Genomic DNA, 25,382 nt, shown 5'->3' on the forward strand with positions numbered 1-25,382 from the left:
CTGAAGTGGAAGATCATTCCAACGATCAATCATCCTTTCAGTGAAGAAATACTTCCTAGGGAAGGGGGGTAGGGGGGTTCCGTCCGGCAAAATTGAGTTTAATTTTGCTGAAGCCATATTCCTGTCCTTGTCGAAACCGTTAATGGGTTTTAAAAAGTGCTGCAAGTGTCTATAGTGTCTATCTAAGCTTGTCGGCTTCTGCAGGAGAAATTGTTTGGCATTGTCATGAAAATCGAAAAGACCTCGCAACCATTGACATCAAAGACTCCTGCATCAACATCAGTATCTGATGATCTTTCACCATCAGGGAAGCCGCCAGCTTCCCAAACAGCGTCGCAGGTCACAACAGCATCGAATCTCTTGATGCAGACCAAGCAGTAACGCCCAAGTTCTCCACTATTGTGGCTTGTCTCTCCTTCGCGGTGTGCATCCTTGTTGAGGTCACCTCCGAGGTAAGCCGTTGCAGATAAGCCGTTGCAGATAAGCCAATGGTACTGGTGCTTTCATTTCGGGAAAAGCAAGCTTCCTTCTTCCAAAGGGAGCTTGGTTATATTTTCGAACTCCATACACCAGTTCTTACATTGACTCCCTCGGTACCGGCCCAGTCTGAACATACTGCTATGAGGCCCCGCAGTACCGCAGTCAGCTATCCTTTGGAACGTCGACATCAATCCTCGACTCGGCGTTCTCCTCCCCAACATCGATCATCGCATCACTGGTGCAGTTCTCCATCGGTGCATCGATCCACTACTTTGAGACATCAACCTTCTTCTACTCGACGTTCGAAGTCAAGAAAGCACCGATCTTCATCACGCACTTCAAGGTGCAAAAGAGCTGCTCACCGATCCTCTTCTTCATCTTCCCCGGATTGATACTGAAGTCATCGAAAGCATCGATCCCCTTGAACAAGATCTACAGAAAGACTGTCTTTTACTAAATATATTAGGCAGCTAGGCAAAGACCTGCCTGTCAAACTGGAGGCTGACTCTGGCTTCAGTGCTGAATATTTGGAAGCATTGGACTATGATGAGCCTCCCAAAGAGCTCCTCAAATTACCACTGCATGGCATTCTCATAAGAATTGGGAAAATACCCTTGACTGTCACAGTAGCTCCAAGAAATCTTAATTCTATTTATAGAATCATTTCTTTTCCAGGGTTTGATAAACCACAACTTTAACATCAGTCATTACTTGTGGAATCAACCTTGAAAAAGCCTTTTGCTTCAAGAGTCTATGCCTCAGCACCACAAGGTCGAGAAGGTAGGACTATGGACAAATTTGGACTTTGCCTTTACCAAAATTCTATGTTGGAAAACAGTCCTTAATTACAATTTCTACATGTCCTGTTGTCTGAAACATCTAGTACAAATATTACCTTCCTTTGACAAATATATTCCTGCGCAGCATCTTCAAAAGGAATTTTGCAACATCTTTCAAACTCTCTCCCAAACCAGAAAGTATTTGGCAAGATCTACTTATGATGCCTTTGAGTTGTCATCTAGAGCATCTTCTATGTTAGTGACTATGAAATGCCTAGCGTGGTTGAGAGTCTCAGATAAGGACACCAACCGCCAAGACAGATTAGCTAATATTCCTTGTTTGGGAGAAGAACTTTTTGATGATTCTGTTGAGGTGGCCACACAAAAGTTAACTCAACCTGAAAAGAATTGGAATTCTTTAGTCTGAACAAAGTCTAAGCCTCCCTCGGCTTCACAGTCATCTAAACCTTCCTCTTCCTATCGGAGGCAATTTGCTGTCAAACCTTCTATCTCCCATCCACCTCAGCAGAAGAAGCAACAGCGGCCTCAAAAATCTCAACCAGCAGCTCCTCAAAAACCTGCTCAGTCTTTTTGACGTGCTCATGGAGAGCATAGCTGCAGTTTCTCTTTCAGCCTCTACCTCAGCCAACTGGAGGTCAGCTCCAACTATACCATCCATGCTGGCGGCTGATAACAACTGACCTGTGGGTCCTCAAAGTCATTTAAGAGAATTACTCTCTTCGTTTCATCACTACACCTCCAAAAGAGTCTTCTTTAAACCCTCAGCAGATGACCCTTCTTCGGGAGATAGAATCTCTATTGCATCTGAATGCCATAGAGAGAGTACTTCCTGCTCAAAAAAATCAGGGCTTCTACTCTTGCTATTTTCTCAACCCAAAGAAGACGGGAGGTCTACGTCCAAATTTTAGACCTCAGGGACTTGAACAAATGCTTGATAAAAGAAAAGTTTGAATGTTGTCCTTGGTGACTCTAAATCCCTTCTTAGATCAAAATGATTGGCTATGCTCTCTAGATCTAAAAGAAGCTTATATCCACATATCAGTTCATCCTGTCCACAGGAAGTTTCTGAGATTTCAAGTAGCCCAACAACGCTTTCAGTACAAAGTTCTGCCCTTCGGCCTGGCATCCTCGCCCAGAGTATTCACCAAGTGCCTTGTAGTGGCAGCAGCTTTAAAGGCTCAAGGACTCCAAGTTTTTCCTTATCTTGACAAATGGCTAATAAAAGATGCCTCTCCTCAAGGGGTGCTCTCAGCAACACACTCAACAATCCTGTCTTTTCAGCACTGGGGTACAAAGTCAGCTTTCCGGAATCTCAACTTCAACCCTCTCAAACTCTACAATTCATAGGGGCCCTGCTCAACACCATTCAACTCAGGTGTTTCTACCTCAGCAAAGACAAGACTATTTGATTCAACTTTGCAACCAAGCTTATCACCTTCTGTCCATCTCAGCCAGAGAGATGATGATACTATTGGGTCACATGGCATCCACAGTCCATATTACTCCCTTTGCGAGACTCCATCTCAGGACACTTCAGTGGTTACTGGCATCCCAATGATCTCAAGCTCTAGATCCACTCTCACAAGAGATTACAGTCACATCTTCACTTCGTCAATCGCTGCAGTGGTGGATGAATTCCTCAAATCTTTTCAAAGGGCTGTTGTTTCAAATCCCTCCACATCAGAAAGTTCTGACTATTGATTCGTCCAAATATACTTGGGGAGCTCATCTGGACAGTCTTTGCACACATCAATTTCCTGGAACTTGGAGCCATTCAAAATCCTCTTAAACTTTTCAGCACATTAATTCTAATTGTCATACTAATACACATGGACAATCAAGTGGCAATGTATTACATAAACAAACAAGGAGGAGCAGGTTCTCTCATTCTTTGTCAAGAGGCCGAGAAGATTTGGAACTGGCTATTGCTCACAACATATTCCTCAAAGCGGTCTATATTCAAGGAGAGAAGAATTCTCTCACTGACAAACTCAACAGATTTCTCTGACCACATGAGTGGGTGCTGAACTCTATGGTCTTGCATCAGATATTCTCTCTTTGGGGGACTCCTCAGATAGACTTGTTTGCATCCCCGTACAATCACAAGCTGCCTCAATTCTGTTCCAGACAATACTCTCCGCAATGTCTAGAGGCGGATGCTTTTCTCCTGGATTGGATGCACAAATTCCTTTATGCATTTCCACAAATTCCTCTTATTCTCAAGACACTAGTCAAGTTCAAATGAGAATCGGCCACCATGACCCTGATAGCCCCTTGGTGGCCCAGACAACCGTGGTTCTCCCTTCTACTTCAGCTCAATGTCAAGGAACCAATACACCGGCAGATCTTTCCATGTCTTCTCACACAGAGTCAAGGATCTCTTTTATATCCCAATCTCCAGTCCTTGCACCTGTCAGCTTGGTACCTCTTGGGATGACCTCAGCTGACACTGATCTTTCTGATCCTGTCCGGGTCATCCAGAAAACCTACACAGCAGTGCTACCAACAGAAGTGGACATGGTTTTCTAAGTGGTGTACTCTTCTTCTTCATCATCATCATCATTATCATCATCATGCTTCATTATCCTCTATATCTTCAGCATTGGATTATCTTTTACGTTTATCCAACTCAGGTCTTAAAACCACTTCAGTTGGAGTTCATCTTAGTGCTATCAATGCTTTTCATGGACCAAGTCAACAGTAAACCTTTGACTGATCATCCTTTTGTTTCCAGATTCATGAAAGGACTTTTCAATATAAAACCACCTCTGGTTTGGGACTTCAATGTCGTTCTCTCTAGACCAGTGTACTTCAATCTTTTTACACCTATGAACCGGCAGAAATAAAATAATTATTTTGTGGACTGGCAATTGAAGAACACTGGGCCAGACCCCGCCCATCTCTACCCAATCTCCACCCCAGACCCCGCCTCCATAATAGTACTAATTGTAAATCATTTTTTCCATTCATTTTTCATAGATACACACAATATAATCTTATTAACAACACATAATGGTTAACCACAAAATTAAACTACACAAAGCACACTGACAGCAGATGTAAATTCTCAAAATTGACATAATTTAATCACTAAATTCAAAAATAAAATCATTCACCCCAACCTTTGTTGTCTCCCTCCCTCCATGCTATGCCTTACCTTCTGGCCTGCTCACACCTGGCCATTTTATGCCGCCCACGGTGTTGTCTTCAGGCCAGCTCCCTCTTCCTCACTGATGCAGTGCACAAAGCTGGGGGCAGCGGCTCCTTGAACATCCCGTGCCTCATCTGGAAGCCAAGGCTTCCGGTTCAGGCACAGGACGCACGTAGGAGCCACTGCCCGTGGCTTTGTGCACTGAATCGGTGAGGAAGAAGGAGCTGACTCAAAGATAACGCCGCATCGAACACACCATGGACCGGCGGTTGAAGAGCACTGTTTTGGGCCTGATGCGCGTGCCAGTCTTGTGGACCGGCAGGAAATTTCTGTGGACTGGCACTGGTCCACGGACCAGTGGTTGAAGAGCACTGCTCTAGACCAGTGGTCTCAAACTCAAACCTTTTGCAGGGCCACATTTTGGATTTGTAGTACTTGGAGGGCCACAGAAAAAAAAAAACAGTTAATGTCTTATTAAAGAAATAACAATTTTGCATGAGGTAAAACTATAGTTTATAAATCTTTCCTTTTGGCTAAGTCTTAATAATAATATTGTAATTTATATCTAAAGAGACATATGATCAAGAAACTGTTTTATTTTACTTTTGTGACTATGATAAACATGCTGAGGGCCTCAAAATAGTACTTAGTGGGCCGCATGTGGCCCCCGGGCCACGAGTTTGAGACCACTGCTCTAGACTGATGAAGCCTTCTATTGAACCAATGTCTTTGGCTCATCTTAAATATCTCACTTGGAAAATGGTATTTCTAATCTCCATTACTTCTGCTCGTCAAGTGAGCGAGCTTCAAGCGCTGGTGGTGGACCTGCCTTTTACAGGTTACCACCATGATAAAGTAGTGCTTTGCACCCATCCAAAATTCCTCCCAAAAGTAGTCATGGAATTTCATTTGAATCAATCCATTGTGCTTCCAGTGTTTATTCCCAAGGCTCATTCTCACCCTGGAGAAACGGCTCTTCATACTTTGGACTGCAACCGAGCTTTGGCTTATTACTTACAGCAGACTAAGCCATATAGAAAATCTCAACTGTTCATCTCCTTTGATCTTAACAGGTTGGGCTGGCCTTTATCCAAGAGAACATGTTTTGTGGCCTGTATTGCCTTCTGTTATGCTAAGGCTGGGCTGCAACTCAGGGGTCGTGTGACAGCACACTAAATCCAAGGTATGGCAGCTTCAGTTGCTTTCTTACGTTGTACTCCAATTGAGATCTGTAAAGCTACTATTTGGTCCTCAGTTCTTACATTCACATCTCACTACTGTCTGGAATCTTATTCCAGACGGGATGGTCACTTCAGCCAAGCAGTATTGCAAAATTTATTTTCTTAATGGCCAACACTTCCTCCATGTGAAAATATGCTGCCTGCTTGTCCTGGGATAACCCTGTGGACAATGTAATGTATGCTTAACTCTTTATCCATTTCTACCTGGTGTCATCCTATTTTTCAACATCAGTATCATCTAAGACAGCATACTACCTCCCTGTCCCAATAGGTGATCTATGTTATCATCTGTCCGTGTAACCTTTTGTATGTGGGATGGACCAGCCGCAAAATAAAAACTAGACTCTGAACATAAGAGCTGGCTGAACACTTCTACTATCTCTGCTCCCATGGTCCCACAATGTTTGAATAAGGGCCATGGGTTTGCTGATCTTACCTGGTTCATCATTGAACAAGTCCCTTTGAACTTCAGAGGTCAGAGGTGATAAGACTGCCGGTATCCAACTCCGAGAACAATTTTGGATATTTGAACTTAACACTGTTCACCCTCATGGCCTCAATGAATGCACTGAGTGGAACACTATCGTGTAGCTCATTGGCTGACTGATCTGAAGTTGGTATTGGCTGCTCATTTATGACGTACTTATCCTGCCCAGTTTTTAAGCGCGGTTTGCCTGCCACTCTGTTAACTCCTCCTACTTCTCTCCGGCTGGCCTGTTGATGATGCCACTCATGGCTTAATGACTGTTGTCCGTTCAACGCCACAGGTTCCTGAGGAAGGGACCTTGAGTCTCTGAAACCGGGCTTGGTAGAACCTTATTCGGCAGTGGGTTCTTTAGCCCTGCCGTTGTCATCTCTCTGGACCATGCCTCCAAGCTAAGTTTTTCATTGTTCATCTAGGAGTCGGCTGGGAGACTTTTGGAGTCCTCTGCTCTGTCTTCACTCTTGCACCAAAGAATGTGATTTATTATTAGCACTTTATTATTTTTTTCACTAATTATTGATTTGAGCACACAGAAGGGTTTCAATGATGGTGTGCAGGTGGAGGTTAATTAATCTTCACTAGTGTGTAAGTGCTGGAGAATCTTCTGCCTTCGCTTTTACCTCACACTGAGAATCCCTTCTATATTATTATCACGTTATTGTTATATTGAAATTGTAGTGCTCAAGTGCTGGAGACAGAGCGGGTCACTCTAAAGGTCTATTAGACCTTACTGCTTCTTGTGGTTTCTATTTAGTATCTTGTGCAGTATATATATATTTATTTTATATATTTTTTTTTAGTTTTTTTGTGTCCTAGGATAAAGCACAGTTACTTACCGTAACAGGTGTTATCCAGGGACAGCAGGCAGATATTCACACAATCCATCCACTTCCCCTGGTTGGCTTCTTGGCTTGCTAATGGAACTGAGGAACCACGAGCCAAAATCGGGTGGGAAGGCACTCGCAAAGTTTCTAAAAATTTAAAGTGACGATACACTTTTAAAGCTGTCCATACGGGTATTTGTGGATGATGTCACACACATGTGAGAATGTCTGCCTACTGTCCCTGGATAACACCTGTTACGGTAAGTAACTGTGCTTTATGTCCTATAGTGTGTATAATTTTTTTGTAATTTTCTTTGACCAGGAAGTAGAAAAGTTAACCAGTTCCAAGACCATGAAAGAGGTGGCCGGGGAAGAACAGAATTTACAGAAGGAACTGGAGGCTGTGCAGGTGGAGCATGCAGAAAAAATGGAAGAACTCTATGTTGAACAGAAGGACTTGGAACATAAACTGGAGCAGGTGAAGCAGCGAAAATGTACCTGTGACTCAAATTTAGGAAAAGACAAAGAAGCAGAGTATGCAGTACAGGTGAGGAATGACCTTAACAGCTGCTCTGATCTGCTTCTTTCTTCACAGTTCATTGTGGTATTTCCAGAAGCCATGAGTTAAATGTGTAGTGTGATTTCCTTTTATAATGCTTTCAGAAATTAAAATGTGAAAGAATCGGCAACAAAGTGTGAAAGAATCAAATTCTATTTTGAAATGAGATTGATTGGGTGTCAGCTTAGTTGTTTATGGACATTTTCAAATACCATGAAACCATAGCACAGAACAGGTGCCCAGGAGGAGTAAGCTGCACTGATCAGATCACATATAGAAACTTATGTGCTGATATCTGTACCTTTTGGGAGCCTAGAATGTTATTCTAATAACAAGGAAATCAGTCATACTATTCAGTGGTGTGATTAGCAGGCCAGTGGTGTTTCCTGTTCATATCATGTTGTGCAGTTTGTGTAGCTAAGGGCCTAATTAGTTCTGTTCCTTTGAGAAAAAACCTTGACAGATGAGGCACAATTTTATACTGGGCCTGAGTTTTGTACAAATATAGCCTTTGAGACCATGAAAACCTTTCTGAGATGTGTTTGGTAATTTTGACAGTAAATGTATGAGTACAGTTGATATTTGATACCTGTATGTACAGGCATTTTCTGGTAGGGGTTACCATATTTTTCGCTCCATAAGATGCACCCTTGATTTAGAGAAGGAAAACAAGAAAAAAAACATTCTGAACCAAATTCTCCCAGCCAGGCTCTGCACCCAATCCCACAATCCTTGCCAGGCTCTGCACCCTGTCCCCCCTTCCCTGCTAGGCTCTGTCCCCTGTCCCCCCCTCTGGTGGTCTAGTGGTAGGCCGGGACAGGGCAGGCAGGCAGGCAGGCCTAGTGGCCTAGATGCAGGCAGGCAGGGCTCTCCACCCCGAGGCAAGCAGGCAGGCAGGGCTCTTCACCCCAAGGCAAGCAAGCAGGCAGGCAGGCAGGACCCCCTCCCCCCGTACCCACTCCAAACTCCCCCATTCCTTATTTTAGTTCCAAAATACTTAGAAAATGACTAGGTAGCTAGTACAAACTCTAAATCTCACTGGCCTTGTGAAAAATCGAACAGAAAAACAGGAGACAGCAAAAACGAAACTAGCAAACACGCACGAGCCGCTGTTAGGATTCGCGCAACTCTCCCTGCTCACACGCAACAGTGCTGGGAGACCAGCAAAGGACCCATTTGCATGCTTATCTACTGCACAGCCACGCGCCACCCAGCCCCTCTCACTGCGTGCCCCGGCCGCAGTAGCTATAGCTCGCGCTGTGCCTTGCTTCACCATGCATGCAGGATTTCTCCAAGAGCTGGAAAAAGCAGGGTTTCAGCACATGTTCGGGGGGGGGGGGGGGGGGGTGTGCACGCACGTTCAGCCGCTAAGGAGTGTTGTACCCTCTCCTATAGAAGGAAAAAAACCTCACCGTTCCCTCTCCTTACTACTATAGCTCTGCCTGTACCCCTCCTGCAGATGGAAATACTTGCCGCCATGCCCTTCCACCCGCTGTACCTGTGCTCCCTCTTTTCCCTTCCTATAAGGAGAGCTGGTGTGGATGCATTCGCTTTGGCTCCTCCTCTTCTAGGTATGAATGAAGTTACATCGCCCTCTGCTACATACTCTTATTAATCTTTCATTCCCTGCAGCTTTAAAGGCATTCACGGAGCAGCACCGGACCGCCGGGGGGGGGGGGGGGAGGTTTGGATATTTGCTCCTTAAGACGCACCCTTCTTTCCACCCATTTTTTTGGGGAAGAAAAAGTGCGTCTTATAGAGCGAAAAATACAGTATGTTGTGGTAGTGCATTGGACATACTGCCTGTTTTGAGATAACTTTGGTACATACAAGTAAGTTGTTTGCAAAGCTTGGGAGACAAATGGCTTTAATTAACTATTTGTTGAGCAAGATACCAAAGAGGAGTTAAGGCACCTGTGGGATCACTCCCGCAGAATTAACTGCCCACCAACTTCTTAGGGGGGACAGGTTCCCTGCTGCAGCTGCTAAACTGATCGCAGCAAGGAGATTCCCTTTCCTCGATCTGCTCATCAGATGCATCTATTTGAAATGTAGACCAGCATTTTGCTGGCCTACATTTCAGTTCCTTATCGCGACCCTTGGGAGACGCTTAGGACCGCCTAAGCTTGCTTAAGGCCACTTCTGGGTAAAACCATGCGTAGCCTTGAATGAGCTTAAGTGGCCCCACGTGTCTTGCTAGGCTCGCGAAAACACCTATAATGTAGGTGGCCTGCCTTGGGTTTTTTTTTTATGTGCGTCCCGATTGGCTGGCTAGACAGTGGTAGGATGCCTACTGCTGCCTGTAATCGGGGCACCGTTTATAGAATTTGGCCCAAAATATCCAACCCCTCAATATTTAACAATAGTTTTGTCTTCCTAAAATTCATCTTGTCCAGGTCTTTCCTCCATTGTTTGTCTACATGAATATAATTTGGATATCATCAGCAAATATGTGATTCTAAAACCCAATAAATCAAATTCTTTGCAAGGAGAAGCCATAAAAAATATTGAAAAAAGCTGGGGAGAGCATAGAGTCTTTTGAAGGCCCACACTGCATTTCCTATTTCCCCCCAAATATTTATTAGAGAACACCTCAGAACTGCTGGGTCCAATGAAGATTTTTTTTTTTCAGTAAGGACTTCACTGAAGCTGCCTTCAGTGCATCCTTTGTTCCATTTTACCTCATCTGTCTAGTGTTGATGATTTATATGTCTCGCATCTGATTTTGAACTATATTATACTCCGCCCTGATAATTTCCTTGAAGGGCAGTATATCAAGTGTGTTAAAATCTGCACACTTCCTAAACTGGAAAAAATATTTCTTTACTCAACGTGTAATTAAACTCTGGAATTCTTTGCCAGAGAATGTGGTGAAATTAGCATAGTGTTTTAAAAAGGTTTGGATATTTTCCTAAAAGAGAAGTCTGTAGACCATTATTGAGAAGGCTTGGGGAAATCTACTGCTTATTCCTATGATAAATAGCATAAAATCTGTTTTACTTCTTGGGATCTGACCTGGGTTGGCCACTGTTGGAAACAGGATGCTGGGCTTGATGAACTTTTGAGCTGTCCCAGTATGGCAATTCTTATGTTCTTATCTAAAATTATTTGTGTTTACCCTTGCAGGTAGCAGAGCTCAGGAGAAGATTGGATCAGGCAGAGGCAGATAGAAGGGAACTGCAGGATGAACTCAGACAGGAGCGAGAGGCAAGAGAAAAACTAGAGATGGTGATCAAGGAATTGAAGCTCCAAGTTTTGAAATCTACAAAGGATGGTAACAGAGAATAGATGCAATGGAGGGTGAACTCCTCTGTGTACTTGAAACTTTGTTTTTCTTTTCAGATGCTATAAACCATACTCTTGACCTGCCTAATTGAGCAGGTATTCCAGCATTTGTTGAATCCTGACCAGAATGGAAAAGTGAAAAGATGGCTAGTTCTCTGTGGATATGAGAAGCTGCATTTTTTCAACACTTTATATCAGATCCCTTTCTTTTACTGCAAGTTTTCCTTAAATAAAAAAAAAAAAATACATGAAACTTTTTTTTTAAAATTTTGAGTAAATCGCTACATCTCCAAGGTTGTGTGCATTGCAGTAAAATACACTCTGCTGATCTAACTTCCACTAATAACTTTGAAAGATTCTTGGGGAAATAATTCTCAAGTTCTGTTTCAGATAGCATGGCATACTCTGGACCTGTCTTTTCTTTAGCAGGGATTTTTCTCTTGCCTGTCATTTCTACGTAGGATGAGAATATCCTAACTTTTTGGTAACAGCCTATGCAACAAGGTGTCGTAGGCTGGTGAAATGAGACTGCACCCCTCCCACCCAATTAGGGGAATGAATGCTTCCAACGTGGATTTGTTCATTACATGTCTAATTGCAGCTGCTATGAAGAAATGAGAATGTAACAAAGTGTAGCACTGTTTGGTAGCGCTTTAGAGGAAGAACGTGTTTTAGTTATGCAAAGCTGAGCTCTCTGGAAGAGAAAATAAAAAAAAACACATAGTTCACATTTTTCTTTCAGTCAATAGCATATATGAAGATAAAAGAATAAAAAATAGGAATCTGTTTACATTTGTGCATAAATTCTACTGGTTCTGCTTGGCCTAAGGTTGGAAAACCTGTCCAGTGCAGAGACTGCTTAGGAAAAGTTTATTAGGTGGATTCAAAGATCAGCTCTACAAACTTCAGTGTATAGGATCCAACTAGGTGGTGCGAAGAGCTCCAGATATGGTATTAGGATTTAACATTGCAGTAATGGCAGCTGTGAGCCAGGAAATTTTGCCAGATCCTTTTTGTGGCCTGACACGTGGGGAGAGCAGGAAACTAAATCTGAAATTTACAGGTAGATGCTGTTAGGTACCCTGGCTTAGGCTGAGCCCTGCAATGGTTGCGAGTCAGGTGACAGATGTGTACCATATGTCACAAGAGAAAACAACAAGCTTCCTCAGATGTTGGACTCAGCCAAAACACTGAGGCAACTCTATCTGGAAACTAGTATATTCTGAAAGCAGTTTTACAAATCATCTGATGCAGGCAAGGATTTAATTTATGTTCATTTCCATGATGAAACTCATTTAATGTAGAGCTACAGGGAACCTATTGGTCCGTCGAGCTAGTCATAGTGGATTAGTGTGTTGGCTTGAAAGTGTTAATGTCCTGGAGACCAACAGTGGTTATCAGTCTGTGTATGTTACTCTCTCTTACTGACATCTCTCCTACCTGCTCTCTAATTTAGCAATTAAAGGCTTTTTAGCATAGAGAATTATTTTTTAATTAGGAACTTTCTTTAAGGTAGGGTCATTTCAGTATATGAAATATTAAGGTGAATTCTACCAAATCCTCTCACTTGGCAAACTGATGCGGGTGCCTGGCATCAGTGCTTTCTCTGGGTACTTAAATCAGCCTAACTTCAGCACCAAAGGTTATTTCATGTTCTAACTACTGTACAAAGTCAGACTCACAGACTGTTTGCTTCTAAAAATTGCTAAAGAAATCAGCTGTTGTACTTTTGTATAAAACAAAGGATCGCCTTTTTATGATTGCACACACACCCTGCAGAAGTGGTGGAAAACCTGTATATTAGGTGCCTAACACAATACATTGGTATCCATGGTGTCCTGTCGCCTGCCTTTGCTGCTATTAAAGTTTGGAGAGAACAAATAGTTTCTCTTTTTTTTGCAGACGACAGTTCACAGTAACACAGTCGGCCGTGACCATGCTAAATGTCAAACAGACAAATCTTCCAGAGCTTTCTTTTCTGGAAAGGAAATAAGCCTTTCAGTATCCAAATGTGATAGTTACTGCACTGCTGCAGCCATGTAAATTCCTTTATCAAAATTCTCAGTTGTATTCTTTTTTTCTTGGAGCCCATCGGGTTTGAGAAGATGATATTTTGTCCCCTTCAGGCTTTTCTATCTAAGCTTGCTCTTTTAGTTTTTTGACACTTTCTTAAAGGTTGGTTTTGTTGGGGTTTTTTTTGTCAGTCTGTTGAATCTTCCTGTGTTTTATGCCAGCAGGAAACTTGTCACCTTTTTTGTCTCTTTGGGCTATTTTGGCGTCCATAGTTCTTCCTTATCTATTTTTCTTATTGTGTCCAAGAAGGACATTGTAGCTAGTGGCTAGAGCATTCCAAAGATGCCTTCAGCCTCTTCAGCTTCACAGTTGGTGGCTTTGCAGAAACTGCAGAAGACTCTGGAAGATCAGATGATCCGAGTCTTCTCAGATAATGCTATTGCGGTGGCCTGTGACAATCACCAGGGAATTGCCAAGATTTCTCAGCTGGGTCTGGAAGCTTGCTTACTGTTCAATTGGGCAGAGCTTCAGGCACTCTCAGCGGTACATGTAGCGGGAGAGGACAGTGTCCAAGATGATTTCCTCAGCAGATAGAACTTTGATCCGGGCGAGTGGACGCTGTCTGTGTCAGCTTTCCAAACCATTGTTCATCACTGGGATTGCCTGATGTTCAACCTCATGGCGTGAGGTGTTAGGGCGCAACGGGTACTCAGAGTAGTCATTGCTACTCTGCTCAGGTATAAAAAGCTGATGATGATCTCTGCCTATGCTAAGGTTTGGGAAACTTTCTAGAACTGGTGCATCTAGGAAAAGGAGGAGCCTTTCTCTGCTCTGGTCTCTCTGGTGTTAGCCTTCCTCCAGGCCGTTCTTGAGAAGGGACTTACAGTGGTGTCTCTTAGAGTCCAAGTAGCAGTACTCTTGTTTTAGAGCTTGAGACCACCGATCTATGCTGGCATCTCATCCGGACATAGCAAGATTCCTAAAGGGAGCACTGCATTTCAGACCCCCGGTAAAGCCTCCATTCCTTTCTTGTTATCTTCGAGGTTTTGCAGGGTCTCAGCCAAGCTCTATACGAGCTGCTGAAAGAAGCATCCTTGATGGATCTGGCACTCAAAATGTTTTTTCTGGTGGCCATTACCTCAGTGAAAATGGTCTCGGAGTTACAGGCTCTTTCTTACAGAGAGCCTTTCCTTAAATTTACTGAAGCTGTAGTCCCTTTGTGCACCGTTCCTTCCTTTCTGCTGAAGCTGGTTTCAGCTTTCCATGTCAATCAGGAGGTCAGAATGCCAGCATTCCAGTTCACAGGTTCCAAGAAAAAGAACCAGATTTTGAAGAAGTTGGATATTAAAATGGTGCTTCTCAGATAGCCTGAACTTGTTGGTGACCTCGAGATACATGACCATCTTTTTGAGCTGACAAATCCAGATAGATATGTTGCGCCAGTTTCCAAGGCCACGATTTCCAGATGGATCCATAGGACCATTTTGTTAGCATATATTATTTGTGGGAAATAATCCCCTGTTTCCGTAAAGGCACATTCAACTAGAAACATGGCTTTGTTATGGGCAGAAGCTTGGGCGGTCTCTCCCAAGGAGATTTGTAGGGCAGCAACTTGGTCCGCTCTTCAGTACATATATTTTCCAAGTTTTACAGACTGGATTTATTGGCAAGGCAGGACTCTGTCTTTGGGTTCTCAGTGTTATGAGCCAGCGCAATGGTCCCGCCCTAGATTTCTGGGACTGCTTTTGTACATCCCACTCATCCAAAATGACACACCTATTGCACTAGAAAAAGAGATTAGGTTCTTACCTTGCTAATATCTTTTATAGTAGATAGGTTTGTCATTCTGGACCCCTCCCTGTCATTTATTTTCTGCACCTGCCTGTCTCACTCAGAATGTTCATATCTAAACCCGACAGTTGGATTTCAGTCAGACCTTAAGGGTATAAAACAGGATCTAGTGCTAGGTTATTTGAGCTCCATAAATGTTTGTTTGGCATGCTTGTTGTGCTGTTTTGATTGTTCATTATTTGTTATAATTTCAGAGCAGAACAGACTTCTTCGGAAAGTTTCCCTGTTCCCCTCCTTCACATCTGTTTCTAGAAGGGGCTGTTGCTTGCTTTGTAACTAAGTGTAGGGGGCAGCAGAGCCCTCTGTAAAGTAGGAGGGATTAAAAAAACAGAGTGGATTCCTTTTGCAAAGCTTGCAAGCACTGAGATATAACCCACTCATCCAGAATGACACATCTATCTACTAGAAAAGATATTAGCAAGGTAAGAGCCTAATCTCTTATATAGGAGCACACATGCATTTATCTGCACACAAAGAGCAGCAACATAGGACAAAATGAGCAGCACAAATTCAGCAGCTTCCGTGTGGAAGCTGTAACTTATAACTTCCACATGTACGTATAGAGTTGTGTCATTTACAAGTGCCGACTATTAAGTAGTGAGGTCACAATTTTAATGTGGTTTCATTTTTGAGGTGAAAAAAATCTCTCATGTAAAGCCCTGGCCAAAATCACCACTTTTTAGGAATCTTTGCATGCCCCCTGAGCTGGTGCAAAATCCAACAGGGAAATTTATTTTTTTCCCTATATTTTTATTACCACTGTCAAATGGAGAATACATAGGTAAATTTGTGTCTTGCCCGAGCCATACCGACAGCTTGCCCCCTTCAAATTTCTGCTCTGTATGGATCTCCATGTCATAAGTAGCAGCTTTCTGAAATCACCATTTACACGCAAAAGCAATTTGCATGTGCAAAATTCTGCTGGAGATGCTTCTAAAATAACCACCATTACCAGGGGAAAGCTTTACCCTTTCCAAAATCCTCTGGAAGAATCTGTCTGTCTGACACAGTGCAGCCATAAGGCCTGGGCATTTTGCTGATTAAACTGTTTTCTAAAGAGAAAATTTATTACAGGTAAGCAATGTTGCCCTCTTAGCTAAGCATTGGTTAAAGTGCCAGAGATAGTTACAAAAGTTTGAGGTGTATGTGGTTAATAGGAGGGTTTTGGTGGAACTTGTCTCTCTTTGCATGTCTGGTTACAAGAAGGGAGAGAAATTCCTAATTATCCCTTCCTGATTTGGGGAGACTGAATGAATGAATATGTTGACTAAAAATGCAAGTCATTAGTTTCTATTTATTGGTTAACTAACTTTATTGGTTAATAATCTCATATCTTAACTGTGGATAGTTGCAATAGACTTCTGATTTTAAAATACCAAGGAGTTTCTGCAAGAAATTACTTTTCCTCCCTCCTTTTTCTCTTGTGAAGTTGTTTTGGTTTTTTTGTTGGGGTTTTTTTTTTAAATTCTGTCACTCTTTGTAACGTGCATCTGAAGAGCTACAGAGCTAATAATTGCCATTTTAAAAAGAGAGAGAAAAAAGTGTTCTATGCAGCAGTATGAGAAAGGGCTCAGGGAATCGCTATGTAGCTCCTTCCTCTTTCCCAGAGAAGCTGTCCAGTATGGGAGGAATTGGGGAAGTGGTTGAATGATGCTGGAAGCCAGGGCTAAGCTGTTGCATGACAATTTTTTCAAACGTGAGTTTATAGCTAAATTTGAAACTGAGAGTCTGTAGCAACTGACTCCCCTCTAGATGAGCTGAAGAAAATTACTAACTGCGGTATGTGTTTCAATTAATTTATTACTGGCACCTTGAGGTACCATTTCAGGTTCAAAATCTTTTCAATGTAATTTTTGTAAATAGCTGTATTTACAGACTTATATTCCTGCTTATAATTTTGCAGATAGAGGTTTTGTTTCAGCTTGCTTATATATTCAAACGGTAGGTAATCTTAATTTTCCACAGATTTCACATACAGCATAACAGGTGCCAATACGTCTACTCTTCCCTGTGTTCACTGAATGCTAGTTTGGGTTTTTTTTTAGTAAATTGTATATACTGTAAATTTTTAGAAATTTATAATACGTTGGGCCATTCCATTCTTCTAGTTATAATTTTGTTCCATAGTCTACTTAAGATTATAAGAGATTTAAAGGTCAATTCTGTAACTTGGGCATTTCCGATTTGGAACGCTGATGCTGCGCACTGAACCCCAAGATGCCATTACAGAAGACAGTTAAACCCAGATTTATTTGCCTAAGTTTATGCCTAAGGGGGAAAGTCATCAACATAGGCTACTGTTGTTGGGTTATTTTACCACAAGTTTGATTATTTTAGCACAGGGTCTTATTTTATGCAGTGAGACCATGTGTTAAGAAAACAAAACCAAAAACTTGTCTTGTGGTAAAATAACCTGACTTAACAGTAGCCTATGTTGAAAACTTCTGCTCTTCCCCCCTAAGTGTGCCATGCAACACATGTAACTTATAGCATGCCTATTCCATGCTCTGCCCATGTGTACACACCTTGCAGTTTTGCGCTAAGGCACTTAAGGGCCTTTTTACTAAAGCTTAGCACTGCTGAGTCTCTTATTTTGTACCTATGGCCATGTGACACTGAGCACATGCTAATGTTGGTTAACCCACAACAAGCTTTAATCAAAGGGCCCTTTAATGTGCTACTTTTAGAATAGTGCGTAGTGTTGTTAATGAGTGTAGGAGATGATTTTCTTGGTACGTAAGCATGCAGATTCTCAGTTATAAAATTGCCCTGCATGTTTGCATTCACAAATCTCTATGATGAAATAGACTTGGCGTTTGAGGTCCTGCATGCTTGGTTTATAGGATTGTAAATTATGGGTGTTTTGCTGTATCTTTCAATTCTGTGTTTGCAGATATTCTGCATAAGATATTTTTTTTGATTATCTAAATGTTTTAATTCTTTAGATAACAGCTGAAAAGTTTGATTAAAAAAAGCTGCATTGTAGTGGCTCTCCATTGGTTAAAATCATTGCAGCAGAATGGGAAATGCCATCAGCTGACCCCCATCAAATAAGCTGATGGGCGTTTGTTTCATTGGTGGAGACCAAAAGACTGTCTCTGAATTTGAGAAATTAGTAAGCCTGAGAGAAGTGAAGGGAGAGCAAGAGATCAAATGCATAGTAACAGGAAGGGGAAATGAACAGGGCTGGATGGGCCTTGCAGTCTCTATATGCTGTTGTTTGCTCAGTTTCAGTGTTGAGTCCTCCTGTGTGTCTTAATATATTTATTATTTATCTATAAAAGAAATGTTTGAGTCTCACTGAGCAGATCAGATCTGGAAGCCATACACAGAGCAGATGCACAAGAGGTAACTGAAATGCCTCATATTTCCAAAGTGACACTGTCTCTGGAGGACTCCTTTATGGAAGATCTCACAGAAGGGATGCTTAGAATATGTTCAGAAACTAAAATGCATCATTATTTCCTTTAATCCAGTTAGTACATCATACTGTGTACCAGCAGCCCTATATTGCCGTTTCATGGACTTGAGCCCTACTGATTCACAGGTAGCAGGCCACTTTTCAACAAGAGGAAACACTTTTGGAGATATAAATCCAGAAATGCTTGCCATTAATTTAATGAAGCTTTTTCTGTTGTGGGGGTGAGGTGGAGGGAAGAGTGAGGATTCATTTTTAAACTTAGATAAATCCCTTGGCTTAAGTGTCTTGTTAAATGTTATGATGATTTATGGTTCTTGAGGTAATTTTTATAATGTATGTAACAAATTAGCAAGACTTTGAAAACAATTTTTAAATATATATATATATATATATATAAAACTGAAAACTTCTTTTGTATTTTAATAAGTACCGAAAAAGGTCATGTCGAAAGGATAAGGCTGCTTCTCTATTTTGAAAGACATGAAGAAACATTCATACATTTTTGACTTCAGATTGAAAAAAGTGAACTGTGGTTAATAGTTTTGAATGTGATGCAATATCTGCATTTTTATGGAAGAAATAATTCTTTGACCTCACCCTGTAAATATTTCCTTGAATAGTAAATCTGATCCTGTAATAGTTTGAAGAGCTGCTGTGTAAAGTTCTTTGTCCTTACGCTAAGCAATATCTGTCTTTCCACCTGACTATGCTGTTTCATTAATAGCATTTGTACTTTAAATTTTCAGTTAAGATGTGTTTATTTTGTATTTTTCGTGCACTAAGCTTCAAACAAAGCAGTGTGACAGTGTTTTGACATACGATAAACTCGCCATCAATACGCAGAATTTCGTTCTCTTAGGCCCTCTTTTTTACTAATGTGCGCTAACCGCTAACCCATGCAAGTTAGTCTATGGACACGTTAGCGTTTAGCTTGTGTTAATCAGTTAGCCCACCTTAGTAAAAGAGGGGGTTAGTTTTTGTTGTACGGATATGTTTGTCTAAAATAATCATTCTTTGTATGAATACTGTACTGCAGATTGAGATAATCTGAGATTTTGTACATATAACTCCACATTCAAGTTTCTCTCTTTTGTCAGTGGGATCTTTAAATTGCAATATTCGATGGTGTTTTGATACGTGTTTTGAACCTCTTCCACAGAAAAGGACAGTCTCTCTTTTGACTCCTGCCTTTTTTTGTTAGTATCAATCTTATTTCTGATTATACAGTTCATTTCCCAGTTCACACGTGTTTCTGAAAAATGTGATGCTCTTGTATAGGTATCTAGTCAAACCTTTTTAACCAGTGTGTATAGCCTTGTGCTCAATAGCTTTATTTTCTATATTGTCCTAGGGACTTGGGGGCATATTTACTAAAGTACAGGGTTTTGCACATGCTAACCATAAGCCCAGGCCCTTGCTAGAACAGCCAGTGCAGTAAATAGTCCATGCAAGATGGGTGGAGATTTGGGTGTGGACTGCACATTTCAGTAAGCATACAGGAAGTAGCATGTGCTGTCAAATATACAGCTGAACCTAAAATCACCTCAGAAGGTGGCGTTGGGTGCATCCACGCTAAATAGGCTTGATAAGTAGGGAACTTACCTGTGTGGAATTATAGGGAGAATGCTAAATATGCCTCCAACAGTTAACGCACAACCTTTGCACTTAACCATGTGTTAATTTTGACCGTTAACACACAGTACATGCCAACCCCTGCCACATTTTAGTAACCATGCCCCTCTGGCTTTGGCAGTCGGCAAGTACAATCCTTCACATTTGATGCACACTGACTGAAAAAGGTTGTAATGGCTTAGATACACTAGGTTCTAGGCTATACAAATTGCTTTTTATTATTCTGCTTGCATATACTCTGTATTGGCCTGAGATGACTGGCTTGGGATATAGGGATGGGTGAAGCTCTTCAAGTGGTATTTAGTAATATCACTTTTGAGCTAGGCAGGGTGTTTTGCATACGTAAGCCCCAGAGCGGCCCACTCAACTGATTCCAAGTTCATACTCAGGCTGTCTACATACTTTGTGAGGATTGACATTCAAAATGGATGAACCTCTTTTAAGGCCTAATTAGTATTGTAATATTCAGCTACACTGGGTTGTGGAAGATGCTTTAAACAACAAAAACCTCAAGGCTATGAACATGATGGACCAGGAAAGGGGTTCTAGCCAAATATAGGACTCTGCACAGCCATATATTGTGTTTTGACTTGGGGCCCTTATTGGATCGGGTGCTCAGAACAAAGATTGATTTCAGCAGTGTTACAATGTTTCACTTAAATAATGAAATAATGCATAAAATCTTTCCTATTTCTTCACTGAGCACAGCTAAAATAAAAACATTTCATTTTGGAGTTAATATAACGCTCTAAAAATATATTTTTGAAATGTTAATACCTCATTTAGGGGCCCTTTTACTAAAGTTTAGCATGCACTACCATGCAGCTCATAGATATAAAACAGAACATGCAGCTTTTAGCATGCCTTAAGGTCTGTTTGCGTGCTCTAAGATATAGTCAAAGGGCCCCTTAAAAAATAAAAGCACAGTTGTGTTTTAAAATAAATCTTGTGACCACAATTGATTCTAGCAAAAATATGTTTCTGCTGCAGTTATGTTGCTGATATTCAATTGGTAAAATCTGTGTTTTGATTTTTGTGTTTGGAGGTATTGTATAATTTGGCTAATAGAATATGTATAAAGTGTTGCTAATTTTATATGCAGTCAAGGCAAAAGTTAATGAAATAAAATAGCAAAAACCGCTGCAGAAAACATTTAGTTTGTCAGAATCTCGTTATAAGTTTGAACCCAGATCCAACCCATGAATGAAAAGCATTAATGGGTTAGATAACCAGTGATATTCACTACCACCATTCAAGAGCCACAACCAGTTCTGGTTTTCAAGGTAACCAAAATATACAAATCAATCTGATTCTTTGATGATGTATATTTTATACACCTCTGATGACTATTGATTGCGGATATCCTGAAAACCAGGCCAGTGTGTAGCCCTCAAGGACTGAAATACCCCTGCCTTAAACTCTAGGAGAACATTCAACTGAATCACTGCTTTCTAGATTTTTCACACATTTGCGATGCTGTGGGTGTGTTTGGGTTAAGAAATATTACCGTGGTCACGTTGCATAACACAAAACTGTCCTCTACCTCATGTGGAACCCTTCTCCCATTTATTATAGACTTAACTACAATAAAATGCATCTCTGCTCATTTAGTTTACAAAGTTTGAATAATATTTATTGAAACATGACATACTGTGCTATCAGCTTATACCTCAAATGTATTCTTGTGCTGTTTATCTATTTTCATGCCATGTAGATACCCTGTATAAATGTGGATTCAAATGCAAATAAAAAAAATTATGTCTAAACCTCTTTCTGCGATGGCTGGGCTGTCAGTTTAGAACATAAACCAGACCGGTGTGTATGTTTGCTTCTTTTGTCCATGGGTATGCAATTCTAAGTGAAACTTGAGGAGGAATGCTGCCAAAATACCCAGTTCCAGAAAAAAAGAAAACATTTATTGGCTAGTCATATTTTAAAGCTGACATCCAAATGCAGGGTCGTAGACATTGATTCTATCCATTGAAATCAGAACTGTGAGTACCACAATGTGTCTAGATACATAGTAACATAGTAGATGACGGCAGATAAAGACCCGAATGGTCCATCCAGTCTGCCCAACCTGATTCAATTTAAATTTTTTTCTTCTTAGCTATTTCTGGGCAAGAATCCAAAGCTTTACCCTGTACTGTGCTTGGGTTCCAACTGCCGAAATCTCTGTTAAGACTTACTCCAGCCCATCTACACCCTCCCAGCCATTGAAGCCCTCCCCACCCCATCCTCCACCAAACGGCCATACACAGACACAGACCGTGCAAGTCTGCCCAGTACTGGCCTTACTTCTTCAATATTTACTATTCTGCATACATGTTAGTAACATAGTAACATAGTAGATGACGGCAGATAAAGACCCGAATGGTCCATCCAGTCTGCCCAACCTGATTCAATTTTAATTTTTTCTTCTTAGCTATTTCTGGGCAAGAATCCAAAGCTTTACCCTGTACAGTGCTTGGGTTCCAACTGCCGAAATCTCTGTTAAGACTTACTCCAGCCCATCTACACCCTCCCAGCCATTGAAGCCCTCTCCAGCCCATCCTCCACCAAACGGCCATATACAGACTCTGCAAGTCTGCCCAGTACTGGCCTTAGTTCAATATTTAATATTATTTTCTGATTCTAAATCCTCTGTGCTCATCCCACGCTTCTTTGAACTCAGTCACAGAAGTTCTCAACCCAGTCCTCTTTTAACTCTATTTTCTATGGAGTTGGGGTGCATATGTGTTTGAGAGGAAATTTAAATGAGGCAGTAAAGTGACCTAAGCAAGAACAAGTGGCTTTTCCCTTCTCATCCATACTTTGCACTGACATCAGACTGTGAACCTACTCTGTAGGCTTAACATCAGGACAGTTACTTTGCATATTCAAAAGGAGTAATGATCCTCCTGAACAGGTAAATGCTTTGTACACCCCCTTGATATGTGTATTTTAAGGGTGGTTAATAAAATTTAAATAAGTATAAGAAGGATATGTTTGAGCACAGGAGCAGGCCAAAACTGCCAGTTGTAGGAAGTTTAAATGCTCTGAGGTGTGGCTGCACCTTGAATACTGTGTGCAATTCTGATTACCACACCATAAAAAAGATAAAGCAGAATTATAAAGAAGGGTGAGGAAAATTATAAAGGAGATAGGATGATTTCCCTATGAGGAAAGGTTAAAGAAGCTAGGGCGTGGAGAAGAGACTACTCAAGGGAGATATGATAGAGGTCTGTAAAATACTGAGTGGTGTGGAAGATGTGAATTGCTTATTTACTCTTTCCAAAAATACTAGAAATATGGGGCATGTACCAGAGCTTCTAAGTATGAGTAGTAGATTTAAACAAGCAAGAGAAAATATTTCTTCACTCAATGTGTGATTAAACTCGGGAATTTGTTGCTAGAGAATGTGGTGAAAGCAGTTAGCTTAGTAGGGTTTAAAAAAAAGGTTTGGCTATTTTCCTAAAAGTTCATAAGCCATTATTAAGATGGGAAAATCCACTGCTTATTTCTAGGATTAGCAGCATAAACTCTGTTTTACCGTTTGGGGATCTTGTCAGGTACTTGTTGGAAACAAAGATACTGGGCTTGATGGACCTTCAGTCTGTCCCAATAAAATAACTTATGATTTTAAGGCATTTGGGGCCTTTCTTCAGGCATAAACTGCATGCATGGAAATGCTGGCATCAATGTCTGAAGCATGCTGCCAACTTCCTTGCTGTTCAGGCAGCATGGATCTTGGGTCTCAAGACAGGTAACCTTTTCAACTGGTGGGGGCTTGGGTATCCATGCCAGCCAGTCACAAATGTGGATGGGATTTATGCTTACATCTGTGTGTGAGTTCGCTGCACCACCGTGGGGTGCCATGGTCTACAGTTTGAGAACCACTGGTCAAGAATATGGCAGCTAATATTTAATGCTAAAAAAAAAAGCAGGAACATGAATTTGGGCTGCAAAAATCCAAGTAAGTGGTACAGTATAAGGGGATGAAGTACTTCTGTGTTAGAAATAAACAATGAAGTTGGTCCAAAGGGTGGCTTTGTTTGATTTTTGGTCTTCATCAAAAAGCACATGGAGACACTCTTAAAAGGCCTGAATGTGTATAAGTTGGCAGGAGAGGGTAGATGATAATATAGATTGAAAAAATATTTATTTACTGAAAGGGTGGTAGATCTATGGAATGGTCTCCCAGCAGAAGTGGAAGCGACCAGGATTATATCTGAATTCAAGAAAGCATAGGACAAGTGCAACAGACCTCTGAAGGAGAGAGCGGGATTGTAGAGTTTTTGGTTTTGGAATGGATGGACTGACTGGCTAGGCTATGATCTTTACTACTATGAAAACAAATTTGAAGGAATTGCATGCGCTGATTATAGAAGTGTTTTTCTCTTTCCTTGTAATTATAAATAAATCCACTAGTGGTCTCTAAACACTCACTTATTTGTACAATGATTTGACTTCTGAAAACATTTTTCCTAACATTTACCACCTGTGAGCTCTTTAATGTCTTTCTTCCCGATACAAGGAGCCGGTTCATTTGTATAAATTTGTCTTTTGTGCAATGTGTCTGGCGTTTTTTAAAAAATATTTTATGATGTGTACCATTCAATAACAATTAATACTGTGACAAGAGGGAAAGGCTTTTGCTGACAAGGGTCCAGATGGGGAAGGGGTAAAACGCGGACCTGACGGACCTCCTAAAACCATAGGTCCTTAAAAATCTGAGGTCCGTGCCACTTGTAGTTAGTTTCTGGCTCTGACAGACCTCGATGACAATTTAGCGCTGACGGATCCGTCTCAGCTTAGAGAGGGAAAAGTATTAGGATCCGTCAGCGCTAAAATGTCACCGAGGTCTGTCAGAGCCAGAGACTAAAAGTGGCGCGGCTACTTTGCTGGCAATAATTGAATGTTTATAGAGCCCGGACGGTTAGGCCGGGTCCCCGCCACTGGTATCTTTTGCAGGAGAGATTTTCAGCAACACTTCATTAAGGGGAATGGTTTTAGTCTCTGGCTCTGACAAACCTCAGTGACATTTTAGCGCTGACGGATCCTAATACTTTTCCCTCCCTAAGCTGAGATGGATCTGTTGGCGCTAAATTGTCATCGAGGTCTGTCAGAGCCAGAAACTAACTACAAGTGGCACGGACCTCAGATTTTTAAGGACCTACAGTTTTAGGAGGTCCGTGTTTTACCCCTTCCCGTCCGGATGCACTAAAAATTGTCGTTAAGACCATGTGCATTGACCAAATTTTAAAATGGCGATCGATGTTCACATGACTTTGCCTGCAAATTAGTTTTGCAGAGGTCGGCTGTAATCCTACCCCACCAATCAATGAAAAGCAACTTTTCACACATAGGCAGAGCCAGCAGGGGAAGCCCCGAACAGGTGTTGGGGCAGAAAGACTTTTGTCTTTTTTTTAATGACATAGATGTTGTGCATGGGTTACACATGCACAATACCTGTCCCCATTAAAAAAAAAAAAAAAAAAAAGTTGTGCCAACCCCTGAAAAAATAAAGGCAGGAGGGATGCCTACTTTCTCCTGCCTTAGCCACCCAGATCCCCCCACCCACACACTGAACCCCGCCCCCCCCCCCATGAACCCTGTCCCCAACATAAAAAAAGTTATCAGGAGGGATGCCCACTTGCTT

General features: G+C 41.5%; 1 protein-coding gene across 4 annotated transcripts in view; it reads left to right on the plus strand.

Annotated features, from left to right (window-relative positions):
- Window positions 1-21,487, plus strand: part of SKIL (SKI like proto-oncogene) — a 55,236-nt gene extending 33,749 nt beyond the window's left edge. For all 4 annotated transcript variants that reach the window (XM_033958265.1, XM_033958267.1, XM_033958264.1 and 1 more), the window contains 2 exons: window positions 7,303-7,527; window positions 10,666-21,487. In XM_033958265.1, the coding sequence (XP_033814156.1) occupies window positions 7,303-7,527; window positions 10,666-10,827 (387 nt within the window). In that variant the 3' untranslated portion in view covers window positions 10,828-21,487. The remainder of the gene's footprint in view (window positions 1-7,302; window positions 7,528-10,665) is intronic.
- The last annotated feature ends 3,895 nt before the right edge of the window (window positions 21,488-25,382 follow it).

Source organism: Geotrypetes seraphini, chromosome 9 (assembly GCF_902459505.1).
Source record: "Geotrypetes seraphini chromosome 9, aGeoSer1.1, whole genome shotgun sequence".
Taxonomy (NCBI): Eukaryota; Metazoa; Chordata; class Amphibia; order Gymnophiona; family Dermophiidae; genus Geotrypetes; species Geotrypetes seraphini.